Source organism: Pan troglodytes, chromosome X (assembly GCF_028858775.2).
Source record: "Pan troglodytes isolate AG18354 chromosome X, NHGRI_mPanTro3-v2.0_pri, whole genome shotgun sequence".
NCBI classification, from domain to species: domain Eukaryota; kingdom Metazoa; phylum Chordata; class Mammalia; order Primates; family Hominidae; genus Pan; species Pan troglodytes.
This window is the reverse complement of record NC_072421.2, coordinates 113,205,603-113,230,012: the sequence shown is the minus strand read 5'-3', so window position 1 is coordinate 113,230,012 and position 24,410 is coordinate 113,205,603. Positions and strand designations below refer to the sequence as shown.

Below are 24,410 nucleotides of genomic sequence, written 5' to 3'. Positions count from 1 at the left end.
CTTTCTCTCTCTCTTTCTCTTTCCCTATCTCTCTCTCTCTCTCCCTCCCTCCCTCCCTCTCTCTCTCTCTCTCAATCTCATAATTTCTCTCTCTCCTGCCACGTTCCCACCCAACGCTCTCTCGCCCACTTCTACTGGGGCCCACTTCCTCTCCTGCTCTCTCTGTCTCAACGTGATTGACTTTCTTGTGCTGCCCAGGACTTCTTGCTCACGTGCGCCTTCAAAACGGTAAGACCTGCAACTGAACGTGTGAGACATGGTGCAGATAGGCTGAGAGGCGGCGGGAGAAATGCCCATGAACTCAAGTACCCGGACACGCCCTCCACTTCTACCACCAAGAGTAACACCGCCCCCACGGGACTGCTCTCGAGGTTCCCCAAGCCAAGGTGAGGCAAGTCCCAGTTGAATGTCATCCCGTTCCTCTTGGGCACGGCGGACCGCTCTCACCCTTAAAGGTGCGTTGACGTGGAAGGTGAATGTCTCTTTGCGTGACAGTGCCTCAGCGCACGGGCGACGAGGGGCACACCTATCCACCTGGCTCGCTCTCTAGCTAGATTCAGGTGGAACGGAGGACCATGAACCCTCTGGACCTTTTCTGCCTTGGTCCTATGCTTGTAAGGTTTCCGGCCTAAGAGGCCCATCGACTCCTGCTGCCTTCTTTCAGTTGATTACAAAATAAATAAATAAATAAATAAATAAATAAATACAAAAGCAGGACATTCCACCTGCCACCTCCAGAGGGTCCTCTAGCTTCCTTCTCCACTCCTGAATTGAGCGAAGCGGTGCCGACCTCCACCCTTTGGGCACGAGCCCCTGTGCACTTGGGAGACTCCTGAACACCCTCGGAGAAGCCAGAAAGCCCCGGGAGATGGCTCCGTCTGCTGCTGGACCAGACCGGGTCCTGAAAAGGACGCATCCTCCGAGCCTCCTCCCTGCACGTCCAGTGGGGCCTGCCCCGATTCTACCTGAGGGACCCACTGGAGGAGAGGCACGGGGATGCTGCCTGAGCAGCGGACCCTTCTGGCGCGCAGCAGGCTGTCCCCAGGCAGAGTCCGACGGGTCCTTCCTTCTGGGTGCCCCCGGCTTCCCGGACTCCAGCAGGCCTGGGAAGGCCCCGGGCCCCCTTAGCTGATGCCCAGAGAGTCTCCATTTCTCAAGCTTTGCCACCGAACTCATCGGTCGGTGCGCCTCTGATCGCAGGGCAAGGGCCTGCGCACCCCCAAAGGCAAGCGGGGTCCCCGGAAGGCCCCCAGGCAGAAATGAGCACCACCACGGGGAATGGCCCGCCTCCAAGACAACCTCGGGGACATGGACACAACAAGACAGGGTGGCAAGTCTCAACAAGGCGGGTGCGTGGCGTCTGAGGGTGGCCTTGCGTCCACCTCCTCAAGAACCGTCTGGGTACGGGCCCCGCGGGATGCCCCGCGGCCCACCTTCCTCCCTAGGACGCAAGGAGGAACGCCCCGGCGCCGGCCAGCAGCGGCGGGCACCGACGCCAATGGCCACGGAACTCAGCACTGCCAGTCGGCCCTCCTCACACCGCAGGCGTGCAGTGGGGCCGACGGAGCCTCCCGGGCCGAGGACCCAGCTAGGCCGTCACCCCGGTTGCTCCCACGGGAAGGGGCACCAGGCAAACTGCCCAAGGCCCCGAGCCCAGGCTCCCTGGCGGAGGCCTCCGCTGGTCCCGCCCAGATCATGGCCGCCACCAGGCTCCCGAGCCATGGCTTCCTGTCCGGGAACGGCCAGGCGTCCTGGCTGCCCAGCTAGTCCTGGCGCCTCTCTCTGGGGCTTCCATGGCCCGACCCCGCGGCGGAGCCTGCTTCTCTCGGACCTCCAGAGACCTCGGATCCGTCCGAGCACCTGCCCTAGTCCTGCCTGGTCCCCCAGGACAGTCCCAAGCCACTCCTCCCCAGGCGAGCACAGCGAAGGGTGCGCGGGATTGCCAAGCCAGTTCCTCTTGATGGCAGTGTTGCTCCAGAAACGCCCACGTGCCCTTCCCCCACGTCCACTCCCTCCGCCCTTTGCTGAGGAAAAAACGCCAACAGCGCTCCGCACATGGCGGATCGGCATCTCGGCCGCTTTGGGCCAGCCCTGGCCCACCTGCGGGACCCTGTCCTTGGCAGATGGGACTCGGCGGGATCCTTCTTACTAGCCTGCCTTCCTGACAAACCAGAAAGCGGTCCCCTTGCACCGCCCTGGGGATGGACCCGACCTAACCGCATCCCTAACGATGCGTTAGGATGGGAGGATGGTGGAACCCGCAGGGAAGAGAAGGAGACTGGGCACACACTAGGATCCCAGCCCCGGCCCTGCCCCCCGGGACACATTGGCACTTGGGCATTCTCACGGGTCACGGCAAGGCCAGCTTGACCAAGAGGTCAAAGGCGACTGGCGTCCCACTGAACGCTGGGGGTTTGGCCTCAAACTTCAGGTGAACCCACAATTCCGGAATAGCGGGACCGGCACCCGGGCCCTTCTCACGTGGCAACACCGGCAAGGGGCTGGGGGAAGAGCCCACGCCAGCCTACGTCAGACAGGAGGGGAGCCAGTGGCCACCCCAAACACACCTCTCCTCCTCACACCTGGCCTACGTCCAACTCTCCACGGCTCTGCCCAGAAGGCCGCACGTACAACACACACAGAGGCGGGCATTCCCCTGAGGACTCGTGTGTGCCGTGGGGAAGCGGTAGATGGCCCAGCCCCAAGTGTTCCGATCTTCCTGCCCAAACATATTCTGTGACGGAAAGCCTATGTTGACCTCGTCCGGCACTCAAGGCGTGGGCAGCGGCCTAACGTCTGCTGCGGGAACACGGTCGCGTTGAATGCTATTCTCAAGACAGACAAAACAGTGGGACGACGCTACGCCAAGCTGCTAACTCCCTGGCCATTGCCGGACTCTTTCACCCCTGTGGACTTTCCGCTGGCATGTTCCACAACATAGTTTCTTTTCTCTCTCACTTTCTCTTTCTCTCTCTCTTTCTCTTTCCCTATCTCTCTCTCTCTCTCCCTCCCTCCCTCTCTCTCTCTCTCTCTCTCAATCTCATAATTTCTCTCTCTCGTGCCACGTTCCCACCCAACGCTCTCTCGCCCACTTCTACTGGGGCCCACTTCCTCTCCTGCTCTCTCTGTCTCAACGTGATTGACTTTCTTGTGCTGCCCAGGACTTCTTGCCCACGTGCGCCTTCAAAACGGTAAGACCTGCAACTGAACGTGTGAGACATGGTGCAGATAGGCTGAGAGGCGGCGGGAGAAATGCCCATGAACTCAAGTACCCGGACACGCCCTCCACTTCTACCACCACGAGTAACACCGCCCCCACGGGACTGCTCTCGAGGTTCCCCAAGCCAAGGTGAGGCAAGTCCCAGTTGAATGTCATCCCGTTCCTCTTGGGCACGGCGGACTGCTCTCACCCTTAAAGGTGCGTTGACGTGGAAGGTGAATGTCTCTTTGCGTGACAGTGCCTCAGCGCACGGGCGACGAGGGGCACACCTATCCACCTGGCTCGCTCTCTAGCTAGATTCAGGTGGAACGGAGGACCATGAACCCTCTGGACCTTTTCTGCCTTGGTCCTATGCTTGTAAGGTTTCCGGCCTAAGAGGCCCATCGACTCCTGCTGCCTTCTTTCAGTTGATTACAAAATAAATAAATAAATAAATAAATAAATAAATAAATAAATAAATACAAAAGCAGGACATTCCACCTGCCACCTCCAGAGGGTCCTCTAGCTTCCTTCTCCACTCCTGAATTGAGCGAAGCGGTGCCGACCTCCACCCTTTGGGCACGAGCCCCTGTGCACTTGGGAGACTCCTGAACACCCTCGGAGAAGCCAGAAAGCCCCGGGAGATGGCTCCGTCTGCTGCTGGACCAGACCGGGTCCTGCAAAGGACGCATCCTCCGAGCCTCCTCCCTGCACGTCCAGTGGGGCCTGCCCCGATTCTACCTGAGGGACCCACTGGAGGAGAGGCACGGGGATGCTGCCTGAGCAGCGGACCCTTCTGGCGCGCAGCAGGCTGTCCCCAGGCAGAGTCCGACGGGTCCTTCCTTCTGGGTGCCCCCGGCTTCCCGGACTCCAGCAGGCCTGGGAAGGCCCCGGGCCCCCTTAGCTGATGCCCAGAGAGTCTCCATTTCTCAAGCTTTGCCACCGAACTCATCGGTCGGTGCGCCTCTGATCGCAGGGCAAGGGCCTGCGCACCCCCAAAGGCAAGCGGGGTCCCCGGAAGGCCCCCAGGCAGAAATGAGCACCACCACGGGGAATGGCCCGCCTCCAAGACAACCTCGGGGACATGGACACAACAAGACAGGGTGGCAAGTCTCAACAAGGCGGGTGCGTGGCGTCTGAGGGTGGCCGGGCCGGGCCGGGCCTGGCCTGGCCTTGCGTCCACCTCCTCAAGAACCGTCTGGGTACGGGCCCCGCGGGATGCCCCGCGGCCCACCTTCCTCCCTAGGATGAAAGGAGGAACGCCCAGGCGCCGGCCAGCAGCGGCGGGCACCGGCGCCAATGGCCACGGAACTCAGCACTGCCAGTCGGCCCTCCTCACACCGCAGGCGTGCAGTGGGGCCGACGGAGCCTCCCGGGCCGAGGACCCAGCTAGGCCGTCACCCCGGTTGCTCCCACGGGAAGGGGCACCAGGCAAACTGCCCAAGGCCCCGAGCCCAGGCTCCCTGGTGGAGGCCTCCGCTGGTCCCGCCCAGATCATAGCCGCCACCAGGCTCCCGAGCCATGGCTTCCTGTCCGGGAACGGCCAGGCGTCCTGGCTGCCCAGCTAGTCCTGGCGCCTCTCTCTGGGGCTTCCACGGCCCGACCCCGCGGCGGAGCCTGCTTCTCTCGGACCTCCAGAGACCTCGGATCCGTCCGAGCACCTGCCCTAGTCCTGCCTGGTCCCCCAGGACAGTCCCAAGCCACTCCTCCCCAGGCGAGCACAGCGAAGGGTGCGCGGGATTGCCAAGCCAGTTCCTCTTGATGGCAGTGTTGCTCCAGAAATGCCCACGTGCCCTTCCCCCACGTCCACTCCCTCCGCCCTTTGCTGAGGAAAAAACGCCAACAGCGCTCCGCACATGGCGGATCGGCATCTCGGCCGCTTTGGGCCAGCCCTGGCCCACCTGCGGGACCCTGTCCTTGGCAGATGGGACTCGGCGGGATCCTTCTTACTAGCCTGCCTTCCTGACAAACCAGAAAGCGGTCCCCTTGCACCGCCCTGGGGATGGACCCGACCTAACCGCATCCCTAACGATGCGTTAGGATGGGAGGATGGTGGAACCCGCAGGGAAGAGAAGGAGACTGGGCACACACTAGGATCCCAGCCCCGGCCCTGCCCCCCGGGACACATTGGCACTTGGGCATTCTCACGGGTCACGGCAAGGCCAGCTTGACCAAGAGGTCAAAGGCGACTGGCGTCCCACTGAACGCTGGGGGTTTGGCCTCAAACTTCAGGTGAACCCACAATTCCGGAATAGCGGGACCGGCACCCGGGCCCTTCTCACGTGGCAGCACCGGCAAGGGGCTGGGGGAAGAGCCCACGCCAGCCTGCGTCAGACAGGAGGGGAGCCAGTGGCCACCCCAAACACACCTCTCCTCCTCACACCTGGCCTACGTCCAACTCTCCACGGCTCTGCCCAGAAGGCCGCACGTACAACACACACAGAGGCGGGCATTCCCCTGAGGACTCGTGTGTGCCGTGGGGGAGCGGTAGATGGCCCAGCCCCAAGTGTTCCGATCTTCCTGCCCAAACATATTCTGTGACGGAAAGCCTATGTTGACCTCGTCCGGCACTCAAGGCGTGGGCAGCGGCCTAACGTCTGCTGCGGGAACACGGTCGCGTTGAATGCTATTCTCAAGACAGACAAAACAGTGGGAAGACGCTACGCCAAGCTGCTAACTCCCTGGCCATTGCCGGACTCTTTCACCCCTGTGGACTTTCCGCTGGCATTTTCCACAACATAGTTTCTTTTCTCTCTCACTTTCTCTTTCTCTCTCTCTTTCTCTTTCCCTATCTCTCTCTCTCTCTCCCTCCCTCCCTCCCTCTCTCTCTCTCTCTCAATCTCATAATTTCTCTCTCTCGTGCCACGTTCCCACCCAACGCTCTCTCGCCCACTTCTACTGGGGCCCACTTCCTCTCCTGCTCTCTCTGTCTCAACGTGATTGACTTTCTTGTGCTGCCCAGGACTTCTTGCCCACGTGCGCCTTCAAAACGGTAAGACCTGCAACTGAACGTGTGAGACATGGTGCAGATAGGCTGAGAGGCGGCGGGAGAAATGCCCATGAACTCAAGTACCCGGACACGCCCTCCACTTCTACCACCAAGAGTAACACCGCCCCCACGGGACTGCTCTCGAGGTTCCCCAAGCCAAGGTGAGGCAAGTCCCAGTTGAATGTCATCCCGTTCCTCTTGGGCACGGCGGACCGCTCTCACCCTTAAAGGTGCGTTGACGTGGAAGGTGAATGTCTCTTTGCGTGACAGTGCCTCAGCGCACGGGCGACGAGGGGCACACCTATCCACCTGGCTCGCTCTCTAGCTAGATTCAGGTGGAACGGAGGACCATGAACCCTCTGGACCTTTTCTGCCTTGGTCCTATGCTTGTAAGGTTTCCGGCCTAAGAGGCCCATCGACTCCTGCTGCCTTCTTTCAGTTGATTACAAAATAAATAAATAAATAAATAAATAAATAAATAAATACAAAAGCAGGACATTCCACCTGCCACCTCCAGAGGGTCCTCTAGCTTCCTTCTCCACTCCTGAATTGAGCGAAGCGGTGCCGACCTCCACCCTTTGGGCACGAGCCCCTGTGCACTTGGGAGACTCCTGAACACCCTCGGAGAAGCCAGAAAGCCCCGGGAGATGGCTCCGTCTGCTGCTGGACCAGACCGGGTCCTGAAAAGGACGCATCCTCCGAGCCTCCTCCCTGCACGTCCAGTGGGGCCTGCCCCGATTCTACCTGAGGGACCCACTGGAGGAGAGGCACGGGGATGCTGCCTGAGCAGCGGACCCTTCTGGCGCGCAGCAGGCTGTCCCCAGGCAGAGTCCGACGGGTCCTTCCTTCTGGGTGCCCCCGGCTTCCCGGACTCCAGCAGGCCTGGGAAGGCCCCGGGCCCCCTTAGCTGATGCCCAGAGAGTCTCCATTTCTCAAGCTTTGCCACCGAACTCATCGGTCGGTGCGCCTCTGATCGCAGGGCAAGGGCCTGCGCACCCCCAAAGGCAAGCGGGGTCCCCGGAAGGCCCCCAGGCAGAAATGAGCACCACCACGGGGAATGGCCCGCCTCCAAGACAACCTCGGGGACATGGACACAACAAGACAGGGTGGCAAGTCTCAACAAGGCGGGTGCGTGGCGTCTGAGGGTGGCCGGGCCGGGCCGGGCCGGGCCCGGCCTGGCCTTGCGTCCACCTCCTCAAGAACCGTCTGGGTACGGGCCCCGCGGGATGCCCCGCGGCCCACCTTCCTCCCTAGGACGCAAGGAGGAACGCCCCGGCGCCGGCCAGCAGCGGCGGGCACCGACGCCAATGGCCACGGAACTCAGCACTGCCAGTCGGCCCTCCTCACACCGCAGGCGTGCAGTGGGGCCGACGGAGCCTCCCGGGCCGAGGACCCAGCTAGGCCGTCACCCCGGTTGCTCCCACGGGAAGGGGCACCAGGCAAACTGCCCAAGGCCCCGAGCCCAGGCTCCCTGGCGGAGGCCTCCGCTGGTCCCGCCCAGATCATGGCCGCCACCAGGCTCCCGAGCCATGGCTTCCTGTCCGGGAACGGCCAGGCGTCCTGGCTGCCCAGCTAGTCCTGGCGCCTCTCTCTGGGGCTTCCACGGCCCGACCCCGCGGCGGAGCCTGCTTCTCTCTGACCTCCAGAGACCTCGGATCCGTCCGAGCACCTGCCCTAGTCCTGCCTGGTCCCCCAGGACAGTCCCAAGCCACTCCTCCCCAGGCGAGCACAGCGAAGGGTGCGCGGGATTGCCAAGCCAGTTCCTCTTGATGGCAGTGTTGCTCCAGAAATGCCCACGTGCCCTTCCCCCACGTCCACTCCCTCCGCCCTTTGCTGAGGAAAAAACGCCAACAGCGCTCCGCACATGGCGGATCGGCATCTCGGCCGCTTTGGGCCAGCCCTGGCCCACCTGCGGGACCCTGTCCTTGGCAGATGGGACTCGGCGGGATCCTTCTTACTAGCCTGCCTTCCTGACAAACCAGAAAGCGGTCCCCTTGGACCGCCCTGGGGATGGACCCGACCTAACCGCATCCCTAACGATGCGTTAGGATGGGAGGATGGTGGAACCCGCAGGGAAGAGAAGGAGACTGGGCACACACTAGGATCCCAGCCCCGGCCCTGCCCCCCGGGACACATTGGCACTTGGGCATTCTCACGGGTCACGGCAAGGCCAGCTTGACCAAGAGGTCAAAGGCGACTGGCGTCCCACTGAACGCTGGGGGTTTGGCCTCAAACTTCAGGTGAACCCACAATTCCGGAATAGCGGGACCGGCACCCGGGCCCTTCTCACGTGGCAGCACCGGCAAGGGGCTGGGGGAAGAGCCCACGCCAGCCTGCGTCAGACAGGAGGGGAGCCAGTGGCCACCCCAAACACACCTCTCCTCCTCACACCTGGCCTACGTCCAACTCTCCACGGCTCTGCCCAGAAGGCCGCACGTACAACACACACAGAGGCGGGCATTCCCCTGAGGACTCGTGTGTGCCGTGGGGGAGCGGTAGATGGCCCAGCCCCAAGTGTTCCGATCTTCCTGCCCAAACATATTCTGTGACGGAAAGCCTATGTTGACCTCGTCCGGCACTCAAGGCGTGGGCAGCGGCCTAACGTCTGCTGCGGGAACACGGTCGCGTTGAATGCTATTCTCAAGACAGACAAAACAGTGGGAAGACGCTACGCCAAGCTGCTAACTCCCTGGCCATTGCCGGACTCTTTCACCCCTGTGGACTTTCCGCTGGCATGTTCCACAACATAGTTTCTTTTCTCTCTCACTTTCTCTTTCTCTCTCTCTTTCTCTTTCCCTATCTCTCTCTCTCTCTCCCTCCCTCCCTCTCTCTCTCTCTCTCTCTCAATCTCATAATTTCTCTCTCTCGTGCCACGTTCCCACCCAACGCTCTCTCGCCCACTTCTACTGGGGCCCACTTCCTCTCCTGCTCTCTCTGTCTCAACGTGATTGACTTTCTTGTGCTGCCCAGGACTTCTTGCCCACGTGCGCCTTCAAAACGGTAAGACCTGCAACTGAACGTGTGAGACATGGTGCAGATAGGCTGAGAGGCGGCGGGAGAAATGCCCATGAACTCAAGTACCCGGACACGCCCTCCACTTCTACCACCACGAGTAACACCGCCCCCACGGGACTGCTCTCGAGGTTCCCCAAGCCAAGGTGAGGCAAGTCCCAGTTGAATGTCATCCCGTTCCTCTTGGGCACGGCGGACCGCTCTCACCCTTAAAGGTGCGTTGACGTGGAAGGTGAATGTCTCTTTGCGTGACAGTGCCTCACCGCACGGGCGACGAGGGGCACACCTATCCACCTGGCTCGCTCTCTAGCTAGATTCAGGTGGAACGGAGGACCATGAACCCTCTGGACCTTTTCTGCCTTGGTCCTATGCTTGTAAGGTTTCCGGCCTAAGAGGCCCATCGACTCCTGCTGCCTTCTTTCAGTTGATTACAAAATAAATAAATAAATAAATAAATAAATAAATAAATAAATAAATACAAAAGCAGGACATTCCACCTGCCACCTCCAGAGGGTCCTCTAGCTTCCTTCTCCACTCCTGAATTGAGCGAAGCGGTGCCGACCTGCACCCTTTGGGCACGAGCCCCTGTGCACTTGGGAGACTCCTGAACACCCTCGGAGAAGCCAGAAAGCCCCGGGAGATGGCTCCGTCTGCTGCTGGACCAGACCGGGTCCTGCAAAGGACGCATCCTCCGAGCCTCCTCCCTGCACGTCCAGTGGGGCCTGCCCCGATTCTACCTGAGGGACCCACTGGAGGAGAGGCACGGGGATGCTGCCTGAGCAGCGGACCCTTCTGGCGCGCAGCAGGCTGTCCCCAGGCAGAGTCCGACGGGTCCTTCCTTCTGGGTGCCCCCGGCTTCCCGGACTCCAGCAGGCCTGGGAAGGCCCCGGGCCCCCTTAGCTGATGCCCAGAGAGTCTCCATTTCTCAAGCTTTGCCACCGAACTCATCGGTCGGTGCGCCTCTGATCGCAGGGCAAGGGCCTGCGCACCCCCAAAGGCAAGCGGGGTCCCCGGAAGGCCCCCAGGCAGAAATGAGCACCACCACGGGGAATGGCCCGCCTCCAAGACAACCTCGGGGACATGGACACAACAAGACAGGGTGGCAAGTCTCAACAAGGCGGGTGCGTGGCGTCTGAGGGTGGCCGGGCCGGGCCGGGCCTGGCCTGGCCTTGCGTCCACCTCCTCAAGAACCGTCTGGGTACGGGCCCCGCGGGATGCCCCGCGGCCCACCTTCCTCCCTAGGACGAAAGGAGGAACGCCCAGGCGCCGGCCAGCAGCGGCGGGCACCGGCGCCAATGGCCACGGAACTCAGCACTGCCAGTCGGCCCTCCTCACACCGCAGGCGTGCAGTGGGGCCGACGGAGCCTCCCGGGCCGAGGACCCAGCTAGGCCGTCACCCCGGTTGCTCCCACGGGAAGGGGCACCAGGCAAACTGCCCAAGGCCCCGAGCCCAGGCTCCCTGGCGGAGGCCTCCTCTGGTCCCGCCCAGATCATGGCCGCCACCAGGCTCCCGAGCCATGGCTTCCTGTCCGGGAACGGCCAGGCGTCCTGACTGCCCAGCTAGTCCTGGCGCCTCTCTCTGGGGCTTCCACGGCCCGACCCCGCGGCGGAGCCTGCTTCTCTGGGACCTCCAGAGACCTCGGATCCGTCCGAGCACCTGCCCTAGTCCTGCCTGGTCCCCCAGGACAGTCCCAAGCCACTCCTCCCCAGGCGAGCACAGCGAAGGGTGCGCGGGATTGCCAAGCCAGTTCCTCTTGATGGCAGTGTTGCTCCAGAAATGCCCACCTGCCCTTCCCCCACGTCCACTCCCTCCGCTCTTTGCTGAGGAAAAAACGCCAACAGCGCTCCGCACATGGCGGATCGGCATCTCGGCCGCTTTGGGCCAGCCCTGGCCCACCTGCGGGACCCTGTCCTTGGCAGATGGGACTCGGCGGGATCCTTCTTACTAGCCTGCCTTCCTGACAAACCAGAAAGCGGTCCCCTTGGACCGCCCTGGGGATGGACCCGACCTAACCGCATCCCTAACGATGCGTTAGGATGGGAGGATGGTGGAACCCGCAGGGAAGAGAAGGAGACTGGGCACACACTAGGATCCCAGCCCCGGCCCTGCCCCCCGGGACACATTGGCACTTGGGCATTCTCACGGGTCACGGCAAGGCCAGCTTGACCAAGAGGTCAAAGGCGACTGGCGTCCCACTGAACGCTGGGGGTTTGGCCTCAAACTTCAGGTGAACCCACAATTCCGGAATAGCGGGACCGGCACCCGGGCCCTTCTCACGTGGCAGCACCGGCAAGGGGCTGGGGGAAGAGCCCACGCCAGCCTACGTCAGACAGGAGGGGAGCCAGTGGCCACCCCAAACACACCTCTCCTCCTCACACCTGGCCTACGTCCAACTCTCCACGGCTCTGCCCAGAAGGCCGCACGTACAACACACACAGAGGCGGGCATTCCCCTGAGGACTCGTGTGTGCCGTGGGGGAGCGGTAGATGGCCCAGCCCCAAGTGTTCCGATCTTCCTGCCCAAACATATTCTGTGACGGAAAGCCTATGTTGACCTCGTCCGGCACTCAAGGCGTGGGCAGCGGCCTAACGTCTGCTGCGGGAACACGGTCGCGTTGAATGCTATTCTCAAGACAGACAAAACAGTGGGACGACGCTACGCCAAGCTGCTAACTCCCTGGCCATTGCCGGACTCTTTCACCCCTGTGGACTTTCCGCTGGCATGTTCCACAACATAGTTTCTTTTCTCTCTCACTTTCTCTTTCTCTCTCTCTTTCTCTTTCCCTATCTCTCTCTCTCTCTCCCTCCCTCCCTCCCTCTCTCTCTCTCAATCTCATAATTTCTCTCTCTCGTGCCACGTTCCCACCCAACGCTCTCTCGCCCACTTCTACTGGGGCCCACTTCCTCTCCCGCTCTCTCTGTCTCAACGTGATTGACTTTCTTGTGCTGCCCAGGACTTCTTGCCCACGTGCGCCTTCAAAACGGTAAGACCTGCAACTGAACGTGTGAGACATGGTGCAGATAGGCTGAGAGGCGGCGGGAGAAATGCCCATGAACTCAAGTACCCGGACACGCCCTCCACTTCTACCACCACGAATAACACCGCCCCCACGGGACTGCTCTCGAGGTCCCCCAAGCCAAGGTCAGGCAAGTCCCAGTTGAATGTCATCCCGTTCCTCTTGGGCACGGCGGACCGCTCTCACCCTTAAAGGTGCGTTGACGTGGAAGGTGAATGTCTCTTTGCGTGACAGTGCCTCAGCGCACGGGCGACGAGGGGCACACCTATCCACCTGGCTCGCTCTCTAGCTAGATTCAGGTGGAACGGAGGACCATGAACCCTCTGGACCTTTTCTGCCTTGGTCCTATGCTTGTAAGGTTTCCGGCCTAAGAGGCCCATCGACTCCTTCTGCCTTCTTTCAGTTGATTACAAAATAAACAAATAAATAAATAAGCAGGACATTCCACCTGCCACCTCCAGAGGGTCCTCTAGCTTCCTTCTCCACTCCTGAATTGAGCGAAGCGGTGCCGACCTCCACCCTTTGGGCACGAGCCCCTGTGCATTTGGGAGACTCCTGAACACTCTCGAGAGAAGCCAGAAAGCCCCGGGAGATGGCTCCGTCTGCTGCTGGACCAGACCGGGTCCTGCAAAGGACGCATCCTCCGAGCCTCCTCCCTGCACGTCCAGTGGGGGCTGCCCCGATTCTACCTGAGGGACCCACTGGAGGAGAGGCACGGGGATGCTGCCTGAGCAGCGGACCCTTCTGGCGCGCAGCAGGCTGTCCCCAGGCAGAGTCCGACGGGTCCTTCCTTCTGGGTGCCCCCGGCTTCCCGGACTCCAGCAGGCCTGGGAAGACCCCGGGCCCCCTTAGCTGATGCCCAGAGGGTCTCCATTTCTCAAGCTTTGCCACCGAACTCATCGGTCGGTGCGCCTCTGATCGCAGGGCAAGGGCCTGCGCACCCCCAAAGGCAAGCGGGGTCCCCGGAAGGCCCCCAGGCAGAAATGAGCACCACCACGGGGAATGGCCCGCCTCCAAGACAACCTCGGGGACATGGACACAACAAGACAGGGTGGCAAGTCTCAACAAGGCGGGTGCGTGGCGTCTGAGGGTGGCCGGGCCGGGCCGGGCCGGGCCGGGCCTGGCCTGGCCTTGCGTCCACCTCCTCAAGAACCGTCTGGGTACGGGTCCCGCGGGATGCCCCGCGGCCCACCTTCCTCCCTAGGACGCAAGGAGGAACGCCCCGGCGCCGGCCAGCAGCGGCGGGCACCGGCGCCAATGGCCACGGAACTCAGCACTGCCAGTCGGCCCTCCTCACACCGCAGGCGTGCAGTGGGGCCGACGGAGCCTCCCGGGCCGAGGACCCAGCTAGGCGGTCACCCCGGTTGCTCCCACGGGAAGGGGCACCAGGCAAACTGCCCAAGGCCCCGAGCCCAGGCTCCCTGGCGGAGGCCTCCGCTGGTCCCGCCCAGATCATGGCCGCCACCAGGCTCCCGAGCCATGGCTTCCTGTCCGGGAACGGCCAGGCGTCCTGGCTGCCCAGCTAGTCCTGGCGCCTCTCTCTGGGGCTTCCACGGCCCGACCCCGCGGCGGAGCCTGCTTCTCTCGGACCTCCAGAGACCTCGGATCCGTCCGAGCACCTGCCCTAGTCCTGCCTGGTCCCCCAGGACAGTCCCAAGCCACTCCTCCCCAGGCGAGCACAGCGAAGGGTGCGCGGGATTGCCAAGCCAGTTCCTCTTGATGGCAGTGTTGCTCCAGAACTGCCCACGTGCCCTTCCCCCACGTCCACTCCCTCCGCCCTTTGCTGAGGAAAAAACGCCAACAGCGCTCCGCACATGGCGGATCGGCATCTCGGCCGCTTTGGGCCAGCCCTGGCCCACCTGCGGGACCCTGTCCTTGGCAGATGGGACTCGGCGGGATCCTTCTTACTAGCCTGCCTTCCTGACAAGCCAGAAAGCGGTCCCCTTGGACCGCCCTGGGGATGGACCCGACCTAACCGCATCCCTAACGATGCGTTAGGATGGGAGGATGGTGGAACCCGCAGGGAAGAGAAGGAGACTGGGCACACACTAGGATCCCAGCCCCGGCCCTGCCCCCCGGGACACATTGGCCCTTGGGCATTCTCACGGGTCACGGCAAGGCCAGCTTGACCAAGAGGTCAAAGGCGACTGGCGTCCCACTGAACGCTGGGGGTTTGGCCTCAAACTTCAGGTGAACCCACAATTCCGGAATAGCGGGACCGGCACCCGGACCCTTCTCACGTGGCAGCACCGGCAAGGGGCTGGGGGAAGAGCCCACGCCAGCCTACGTCAGACAGGAGGGGAGCCAGTGGCCACCCCAAACACACCTCTCCTCCTCACACCTGGCCTACGTCCAACTCTCCACGGCTCTGCCCAGAAGGCCGCACGTACAACACACACAGAGGCGGGCATTCCCCTGAGGACTCGTGTGTGCCGTGGGGGAGCGGTAGATGGCCCAGCCCCAAGTGTTCCGATCTTTCTGCCCAAACATATTCTGTGACGGAAAGCCTATGTTGACCTCGTCCGGCACTCAAGGCGTGGGCAGCGGCCTAACGTCTGCTGCGGGAACACGGTCGCGTTGAATGCTATTCTCAAGACAGACAAAACAGTGGGAAGACGCTAAAGCAAGCTGCTACCTCTCTGTCCCTTGCCGGACTCTTTGTCCTCCATGGACTTTCCATTGTTGTTTTCTACAGCACAGTTTCTTCTTTCTCTGTCTCTCTTTCTCTCTTTCTTTCTCTCTCTCTTTTTGTCAGTCTCTCTCTCTCCACATTCAGGTCCAACGCCCTCTCACCCACTTCTTCTGGGCTCGCTTCCTTTTCTGCTCTCCATGTCTCAACATGATTGGGTTTCTTGGACTGTCTGGTTCTTCTTGCCCACTTGTGCCTTTAAAGAGGAGATGGATTAATAAGAACACATAACATTCATCATGTCTAAAAAATCAACGTTGGGAAAGCTGTTACGGGAATTGGGTTTTTACATGTCACCAGAGAACTTATGTGATTTATTTCATTTTGGAAATAAGGCCGGGGCCAGTGAAGCACTGCAATTCCACAACTTTGGGACGTCACGGTAGGTGGATTCTTTGAGCTCGGCAGTTCTAGGCCAGCGTGAGCAATATGGTGGAACCCCATCTCTGCAAAAAATAGTAATATTAATAAAAGAGCCATCCAAACAATAACCAAAAACTATCCCGGTGTGGTAGTGCGCACTTGTAATAACAGCTACTTTGGAGGATGTGTTTGGAGGATTGCTGGAGGCCAGAAAGTTGAGGCTGTAGTGAGTCTTCAAGGTGCCACAGCATTCCAGCCTGGGTGACAGAGGAAGACTCCCTATCAAGAAAGGAGGAAAGAATCAGAGAAGGGAAGAGAAAAGAAAGCCAAACTTTTGCCTCAGTATCAGTAACAAGAAACATGTGCACATACAAATACACACACACACTGAGCACTGCCCTCTAGAAATAACCAATGTAATTGTGTTTTCTTTCCTTTTTGACTCTTTGTCTACATAATTTGTCCAACTTGTATCAATATTTTGTATTATTATGACTATCTTCTATCATCTTTGATACCTTAAATTATTTCTTTATAATCTTCTTTTTATTTCATTAATAATCACGGCCATTTCAAATCCTATTTTACAGAACTGTAGAAAGATGAAAATGTGAAAGCCCTGAAATTTTTGTTGTTTGAGACGGAATCTCACTCTGTCACCATGGCTGGAGTGCATTGGCAGGTTATCAGCTCGCTGCAACCTCCCCCTCCCGGGTTCAAGCGATTTTTCTGCCTCAGTTTCCCGAGTATCTGGGATTAGAGGCACCCGCCACTACACCCAGCTATTTTTTTGTATTTTTAGTAGAGACGGGGTTTCATAATGTTGGCCAGGCTAGTCTCGAACTCCTGACCCTGTGATTCGCCCGCCTTGGCCTCCCAAAGTCCAGGGATTAAATGTGTGAGCCACCTCGCCCAGGCAAGTCCCTGAAAATTTTGAGGGCTTGTCCTTCCACGTTGTTAAGTGCATATATGGAAATGAAGTATATTGCCGTTTTTCTTTTTTTAAAAGAAGGGCTCTGGCTCTGATGCCCAAGATGGAGTGCAATGGAGCAATCCCAGTTCACTGCAGCCGCAAAGTCCTGGGCACAAGCAATCCTCCCGCCCCAGCCTCCAGAGTAGCTGGAACTACAGGCCCGCGGCATCATGCGTGGCTAATTTTTGTTTAGAGACGGCGTTTCACCATGTTGGCCAGGCTGGACTCGAACTCCTGGTCTCAAGTGATTCTCCCGCCTTAGTCTTCCAAGGTGCTGGGATTACAGGCGTGAGCCACTGCGCCCGGCCTGAAGCTGTATTTCTTTTTGTTCAATTATTCGTTAGAGGAAATGTTTCTTCTACAGTTTTACATTACGGGGAGCCCAGCCCCTGTGGGCAGGGCAGCCACGTGGTTTAACAACCACTCAATCTAAACCGAATGAGAGCGCACACCTACTCAGCCATGTAGGTGGGGAGAACACGAGTGGGGCGAAGGAATCTGCAGGCGCACCCTTCTCCCTCTGCCCGCCCTGCCACAGGAGACGCTTCCAGGCTCCCGACGGGGAAGGCCAGAAAGGCTCTACTAGAAGGACCTCCCTGCACTTGCCAGAACTAAAACTTAGGCAGCGGCAAAAACTCGGCGTCCAAAACGCTCCCGAAAGCCCTCCGATGCCTGCAGGACGCTGGAGCCAGCTCGGCTGCAGCCGCCATTGCACAAGGTCGCGCGCCCGGCACTGGCTGCCCAGAAGCCGGAGGGCAGGGAAGGTCCTCTGCACCAGAAAGGCTGCCCATGGCACAAACCCTGATCTCGTGTCCTGTGTCAAGGAAAGGAAAGGCAAATAAAGGAAAGAAAAGGCGAAGGAGACCTACCTGATTGAGGCCACGGGCCAGCGGGAAAGGCCCAGTCCGCTCTACGTCCCGCAGTCGCACCTCAGATATGGGGTAGGATGCCCCCTCCCCATTCCTGGGAGGTGAGGGCTGAAAGAATCCGGGGAGGGGAAGGGAGAGGAATCCGGTCTTCCTAGAGCCGGCTCCGCCCAGGGTAGGAGTGGGGTGTCCTCAGCCTGCTCCTGGTGCAAGAAGGGGCGGAGAGAGGCAGCTTTGGGAAAGTTGGGTGGGAAACCTCTTGTCTTAGCTAATTGCTGAGGAGTACCTATTTGTCCCATTTGTTTCCTTTGAGTAAGGTCTTCGCTGGCAAGAGGGCAAAGGAGACTGATGTATCGAGAAAATGAAAAGTTTACTGTTTAACATTCACAAAACGGTTTAGAGGAAAAAGAAGCTTAAGCAAGTACACTTTCAGGCGATGTTATAAGTTTGTATCATCTGTATGCCTGACGTTATTGAAAGCTTCAATTTTTCCCTCCCCAGGTGAGAGGCGTCTTCCCAAGACCAGACACTGCCGGTGCCCTATCACCTCCCACTTTTTTTCTGGAACTGCTAGGGGCCCAGCGCTGCTTCTGCAGCCTTCCAGGGGATGCTGCTGGTGGCGCGTATGCCGCCTAGGTGGGTGGGGATGTGCTGAGGCCGAAAGAGTGACAGCGACTCGCAGGGTTCCCCTGCCTGACCAGTCCTCTGATTGATATTTTCTTTTGAAAAAAGGGACTTGCGGCCGGGCGCGGTGGCTCACGCCTGTAATCCACCACTTTGGGAGGCCGAGGCGGGTGGATCACTTGAGGTCGGGAGTTCGAGACCAGCCTGACCAACATGGAGAAACCCTGTCTCTATTGAAAATACAAAATTAGCCGGGCTTGGTGGCGAATGCCTGTAATCCCAGCTACTCAGGAGGCCTAGGCAGGAGAATCGCTTGAACCTGGGAGGCGGAGGTTGTGGTGAGTCGAGATCGCGCCATTGCACTCCAGCTTGGGCAACAAGAACAAAACTCCGTCTCAAAAAAAAAAAAAAAAGGGACTTGCTGCTCTTGCAGAATGGAGACACCTGTAGCGTATTAAGGAAAATGAAGATAATCTGTTGATGACAGTACTCTGAGGAGTGTTAACTTGGGGCATGCATCCTCCCAGCACCTTGTTCCCTAAGGGGAGGGGAGATGCAAATAAAGGTCCTTTAAAAATAATAGCCTGGTAAGTTCCCAAGGCTCATGGGAATCATGCAAGCTATTCGGGTTGCTTAAAAACTTGACTGTGAAGATGTTGTGGAATTTTTTTTTTTTCTCTTCACAATGTAGTCCTTGATTGGTTTTTGGGAGAATTTTTTTTTTCACAAATAGAAACGTGTTTTCAGTGGGAACCAAAGTCATTCCTGCCCAGGTACACTCTCCAGTGAACTCACCTTAAAAGAGACACTTAAAAAGAAATCTAAGGCCTCTGAGGGCACTACAACTGGTCTTTGACCAGCTCCAACTTCTCAGAATTTCCTGGCTCCATTTCACTCCTCACCAACTGACGTTCACACTCTCAGTCCGCCACCCCCACCCCAAGACCACCTGCTGCCAGATACTCCCAGACCTTTTCTCTTACTCATTCCCTTGCGGTTTGGGCAGAGGTGGGTGGGAATTACCAGGAGGTGGGGGGAGGAGGAGCATAAATGGGCACAGGTGATGCTTTATTCTTGTCAGGCAGCTGCCTTCACCTGCTAAAGGGAGAGTTGGGGGAGGGGTTAAGGCTCTGCCACAACTCCACGTTGTAGAAAATGGAAACTGAAAAGAGCTTTCCCCTCACCCCAGGTGGAATTACCCAAAAAGTAACTGAGCTATGAATCTCAGCTGCCCCTCTCTGGATACTTCCCTGTCTTTCTCCTCCTTTATTTAAGGGAGGAATGTCCATCGCCTGACACAGAGAACTAAGTCATAGCCTTTTTTCTGTCTACATTCCCTGAACGGACAGATTCAATAAGCACTCATTGTGCCAGGAAACCAAGGTCTACAGAGGCTAAATGGTTTTGCCAAGGTGAATTAAGGTGGCAGGATGGATCCAAACATGCCAGGCTCTCATGCTGCAAATCCTTTGCTTTCTCCATGCAAACGGCCAAGCAGCTCAGTATAGGATGCCTGCCTGGGCAACAAGAGCGAAACTCCATCTAAAAAAAAAAAAAAAAAAAAAAAAAACAAAAAACAAAAAACACCTGCTGCTCAATATCATTCATTTAGGCAAATAGGCAAATACAAAGGAAACTCACAAGGAGATACACCTCACACTTATTAGGATGGCTAGAAAAAAAAACCAAATTGAAAATAACAAGTGTGTGAGGCCAGGCGCGGTGGCTCACGCCTGTAATCCCAGCACTTTGGGAGGCCGAGACGGGCGGATCACGAGGTCAGGAGATCAAGACCATCCTGGCTAACACAGTGAAACCCCGTCTCTACTAAAAATACAAAAAATTAACCGGGCGTGGTGGCGGGCGCCTGTAGTCCCAGCTACTCAGGAGGCTGAGGCAGGAGAATGGCGTGAACCCAGGAGGCGGAGCTTGCAGTGAGCCGAGATCACACCACTGCACTCCAGCCTGGGCGACACAGCAAGACTTGGTCTCAAAAAAAACAAACAAAATCAAAACAAACAAAAAAGTATGTGAAGATGTAGAGAAATTGAAACTGTCATACACTGCTAGTGGGAAAGTAAAATGATGTAGATAGATATTTAATATTATCGAAAGCAATTTGGCACTTCCACAGAAAGTTAACCATAGTGCCATTTGATCCAGCAATCCCACTCCTGGGTATCTATCCAGAGGAAAAGAAGTCATTATACAGAAAAGACACTTGCACACGCATGTTTGTAGCAGCACCATTCGCAATTGCAAAAATATGGAACCAGCCCAAATGCCCATCAATGAGTGACGAATATATGTGTATGTATGTATGTGTGTGTGTGTATATATATATATATACACACACACATATATATACATACCATGGACTACTAGTCATAAAAGGAATTAAATAATGGCATTCACAGCAACCTGGGTGGAATTGGAGACCATTATTCTAAGTGAAGTAACTCAGGAATGGAAAACCAAACATCGTTTGTTCTCAGTAACAAGCGGGAGCTAAGCTGTGAGGACACAAAGGCATAAGAATGATACAATGGGTCAGGCGGGATGGCTCACACCTGTAATTGTAATCCCAGCACTTTCGGAGGCCGAGGCAGATGGATTACTTAAGGTCAGGAGTTCGAGACCAGCCTGGCCAACATAGTGAAACCCCCCCCCCGACTAAAAATATAAAAATTAGCTGGGTGTAAAGGCACGCACCTGTAATCCCAGCTACTCAGGAGGGTGAGGCAGGAGAATCGCTTGAGACCAGGATGCAGAGGTTGCAGTGAGCCAAGATCGCTCCACTGCACTCCAGCCTGGGTTACAGAGAGAGACTCCGTCTAAAAAATAGATACCCAATGGACTTTGGGGATGTGGGTTGGGGGAGGGTGGGAAGGAGGCAAGGGTTAAAAGACTACACATTGGGTACGGTGTACACTGCTCCGGTAATGGGTGCACCAAAATCTCAGAAATCACCACTAAAGGACTTATCCATGTAATCAAACACCACTTGTTTCCCCAAAACCTATTGAAATAATAAAAAAAGTTAAACAGAATGGGAGGCTCCGGCGGCTCGTGCTCGCGCACGCAGGGTGGAAGGAGGGAGCGCACGACGTGCGCGCACCCTCTGCCCTGGTCCATCGCTGCCGCCTCCTTCTTCTGCAGCTCCTGGTGCTGCTTGTGTGCTCGTTTGGTGCGGACCTGGTACCTCTTTTGTGAAACGGCAGCTGAGGAGATTCCGGCGCTTGCCATGACCGACGAAAAACCCAAGGAAGGAGTCAAGACTGAGAACAACGATCATATTAATTTGAAGGTGGCGGGGCAGGATGGTTCTGTGGTGCAGTTTAAGATTAAGAGGCATACACCACTTAGTAAACTAATGAAAGCCTATTGTGAACGACAGGGATTGTCAGTGAGGCAGATCAGATTCCGATTCGACGGGCAACCAATCAATGAAACAGACACACCTGCACAGTTGGAAATGGAGGATGAAGATACAATTGATATGTTCCAACAGCAGACGGGAGGTGTCTACTGAAAAGGGAACCTGCTTCTTTACTCCAGAACTCTGTTCTTTAAAGACCAAGATTACATTCTCAATTAGAAAACTGCAATTTGCTTCCACCACATCCTGACTACTACCGTATAGTTTTCTCTATTCTTTCATTTCCCCCTTCCCTATTCCTTTATTGTACATAAAGTAACTGCTATATGTACACAAGCATATTGCATTTTTTTAAACTAAACAGCCAATGATATGTTTTGATTGACATCAAGTGGAGACGGGATGGGGAAAAATACTGATTCTGTGAAAATACCCCCTTTCTCCATTAGTGGCATGCTCATTCCGCTCTTATCTTTATATTCCAGTAAGTTATTTTGCTCTCACTGTTTTAACAAAAACAACAACAACAACAACATAAAAATCCTTGCATACCTTTTTCAATTGGAGAATTTTAATGATTTTCATTTATCATTGTAAAACCAAGGACAATTTTATAACTTTTTCGTACATAGCTGCTACATGTAGGGCAATCTGTCTTTAAGTAGGGATAAATTACTCTAAAACAAAAAAGAATCCTAGATACTTTTCCCTTCAAGTCAAGCGTCTTGTTTAAATAAACTGCTTGTTTAAAATGAAAAAAAAAAAGTTAAATATAGGTTTACCATGTGATCCAGCAATTCCACTCCTAAGTATATACCCGAGAGCTAAAAACAGATATTCAAACAAAAGTTATGCATGAATGTTTGTGGCAGCATTATTCATAAACCCAAAAGGAGAAACAACCCAAATGCCCATGAACTGGTGAATGTTTAAACAAATGTGCTATATGCATACCATGGATTATTTTAGCCATAACATGGAATGAAGCACAGATACATAATACAATGCGGATTTAACCCTAAAAATATTATAATACATTAAAGAACCAGACACAAAAGAATGCAGATTGCATGATCTCATTTATATGAAATGGCCAGAATAGGCAAATCTAAACAGACACAAAGTAGATTAGTGGATGCCAGGGGCTGGGGAAGGGGGAATAAGGAATGACTACTAATAGAGATGGAGCTTTTGGCTGGGTGCCATGGCTCATGCCTGTAATCCCAGCACTTTGGGAGGCCGAGGCAAGAGGATCACCTGAGGTCAGGACTTCGAGACCAGCCTGACCAACAGGAAGAAAACCCATCTCTACTAAAAATACAAAATTAGCTGGGCATGGTGGTGCACACCTGTAATCCTAGCTACTTTGGAGGCTGAGGCAGGAAAATTGCTTCAACCTGGGAGGCGGAGGTTGCGGTGATCCAAGATTGCACCATTGCACTCTAGCCTAGGAAACAAGAGTAAAACTCTGGAAAGAAGGGGAGGGGAGGGGAGCTTTCATTTTAGAAAAATGTTCTAAAATTGGTTGTGCTAATGGATGCACAATTTTCTGAATGTGCTGAAAAGCAGTGACTTGTACATTTTTATATGGTGAATTTATATGATACGTGAACTGCTTATCAACAATAAAAAATAAACCAGCAGATAGATTCAATAAAATTTAGGTACAAGATTGGTGGGAAATTTTAAAATATGGGTGAATCAAGGTGAGAATACTGCAACTCACTGATCTTTTACATCATATATATGCAAAACATATGTGAGTGTGGCCAGGTATGATGGCTCACACCTGTAATCCCAGCACTTTGGGAGGCTGAGACAGGCGGATCACCTGAGGTCAGGAGTTCAAGACTAACCTGGCCAACATGGCGAAACCCCGTCTCTACTAAAAATACAAAAATTAGCCGGGTGTGGTGGTGCATGCCTGTAGTTCCAGCTACTCTACTCAGAAGGCTGAGGCAGGAGAATTGCTTGAACTCAAGAGGCAGAAGGTGGCAGTGAGCAATTGCGCCACCATACTCCAGCTTGGACAACAGAGCGAAACTCCGTCTCAAAAAATAATAATAATATGTGAGTGCTGATATCATGCAATCAAAGTACAAAGTATCAACTATGAATGTTCCTGCCAAAAAAAATTGTACCCAAATCTAACCAAATCCATAGATCTAACGACAAGATATTCTGCTTAAAAAGGAATATGTTTTGCACTGGAATGGATACAGTGAAATGTAGAAGGTGAATAATTCTACAGGACAAATAATAAACTAGTCTCTCACCAAAGGAATAGCAAAGAAAAAAACAGGGAGAGTTGTTACAGATTACAGATTAGAAGATGAAGAGGAAATATTTGAATCAATGTTATCTGTAATACTTCTTCTTTCTTTCTTTTTTTTTTTTTTTGAGACAGAGTCTCACTCTGTCACCCAGGCTGGAGTGCAGTGGCACCGTGTCGGCTCACTGCAACCTCCATCTTCTAGGTTCAAGCAATTCTCCTGCCTCAGCCTCTGAGTAGCTAGGATTACAGGCGTCCGCCACCATGCCCAGCTAATTGTTTTATATTTTTGGTAGAGATGGGGTTTCACCATGTTGGCCAGGCTGGTCTCAAACTCCTGACCTCAGGTGATCCTCTCGCCTCGGCCTCCCAACGTGCTGGGATTACAGGCATGAGCCACAGTGACCGGCCCTGTAATAGTTATTTTAAGTTTCACGGTACATGTGCAGAAATTGCAGGTTTGTTACATAGGTAAACATGTGCCATGGTAGTTTGCTGCACCTATCAACCCATCACCTAGATATTAAGCCCCACATACATTAGCTATTTATCCTGATGCTTCTTTAGATCCTAATAAGAACAAGTAAAATTTAAGAGGCATATTTAGGTCAAACAGGGAAATTGGACATGGATGTTTTCATGTGCCATTAAAGAATAATTATAATTTGTTAGAATCAATGATGGCATCTTGATTACTTTTCCCTAATGTCCTTATTGTTTACATTGCATATTATTGTAGACTGCATGGATTATATAGCTTGTTATAATTCATATGTGAATTCATATGATAGTTGGAATATATTTTTACATATTTAAGCTCAAAAAATTAGCAAATAGAACGTAAATGGTGTTTTTTTTGTTTGTTTGTTTTTTAGGGTTTGTTTTTGTTTTTGCTTTTGTTTTCAGACAGGGTCTTGCTCTGATGCCCAGGCCGGAGTACAGTGGTGCAATCTCTGCTCAAGAAAATGGTGATTATTAGGCCGGGTGCAGTGTCTCACGCCTGTAATCCTAGCACTTTGGGAGGCCG

The 24,410-nt window shown here is 55.5% G+C and overlaps 1 protein-coding gene and 1 long non-coding RNA gene across 2 annotated transcripts in view; one reads left to right on the top strand and one right to left on the bottom strand.

Moving 5' to 3' along the window:
• The window catches only part of LOC129138841 (uncharacterized), a 251,949-nt gene extending 234,520 nt beyond the window's left edge, over positions 1-17,429 (bottom strand). The window contains exons 1-2 of the long non-coding RNA XR_008542055.2: positions 17,112-17,429; positions 14,853-15,102 (exon numbers count right to left, since the gene is read on the bottom strand). This is a non-coding gene — a long non-coding RNA (uncharacterized LOC129138841). The remainder of the gene's footprint in view (positions 1-14,852; positions 15,103-17,111) is intronic.
• Positions 17,430-20,766: 3,337 nt separating this feature from the next.
• LOC465819 (small ubiquitin-related modifier 2-like) lies at positions 20,767-21,441 on the top strand. Its single transcript, XM_054676501.2, has one exon. The coding sequence runs from the start codon at positions 20,782-20,784 to the stop codon at positions 21,262-21,264; it is 483 nt and encodes a 160-aa protein (XP_054532476.1). The 5' UTR covers positions 20,767-20,781; the 3' UTR covers positions 21,265-21,441.
• The last annotated feature ends 2,969 nt before the right edge of the window (positions 21,442-24,410 follow it).

Bases quoted from the DNA above. Each gene is read 5' to 3' on its own strand.
- LOC465819 (XM_054676501.2), top strand. From the start codon at position 20,782: ATGGGAGGCTCCGGCGGCTCGTGCTCGCGCACGCAGGGTGGAAGGAGG.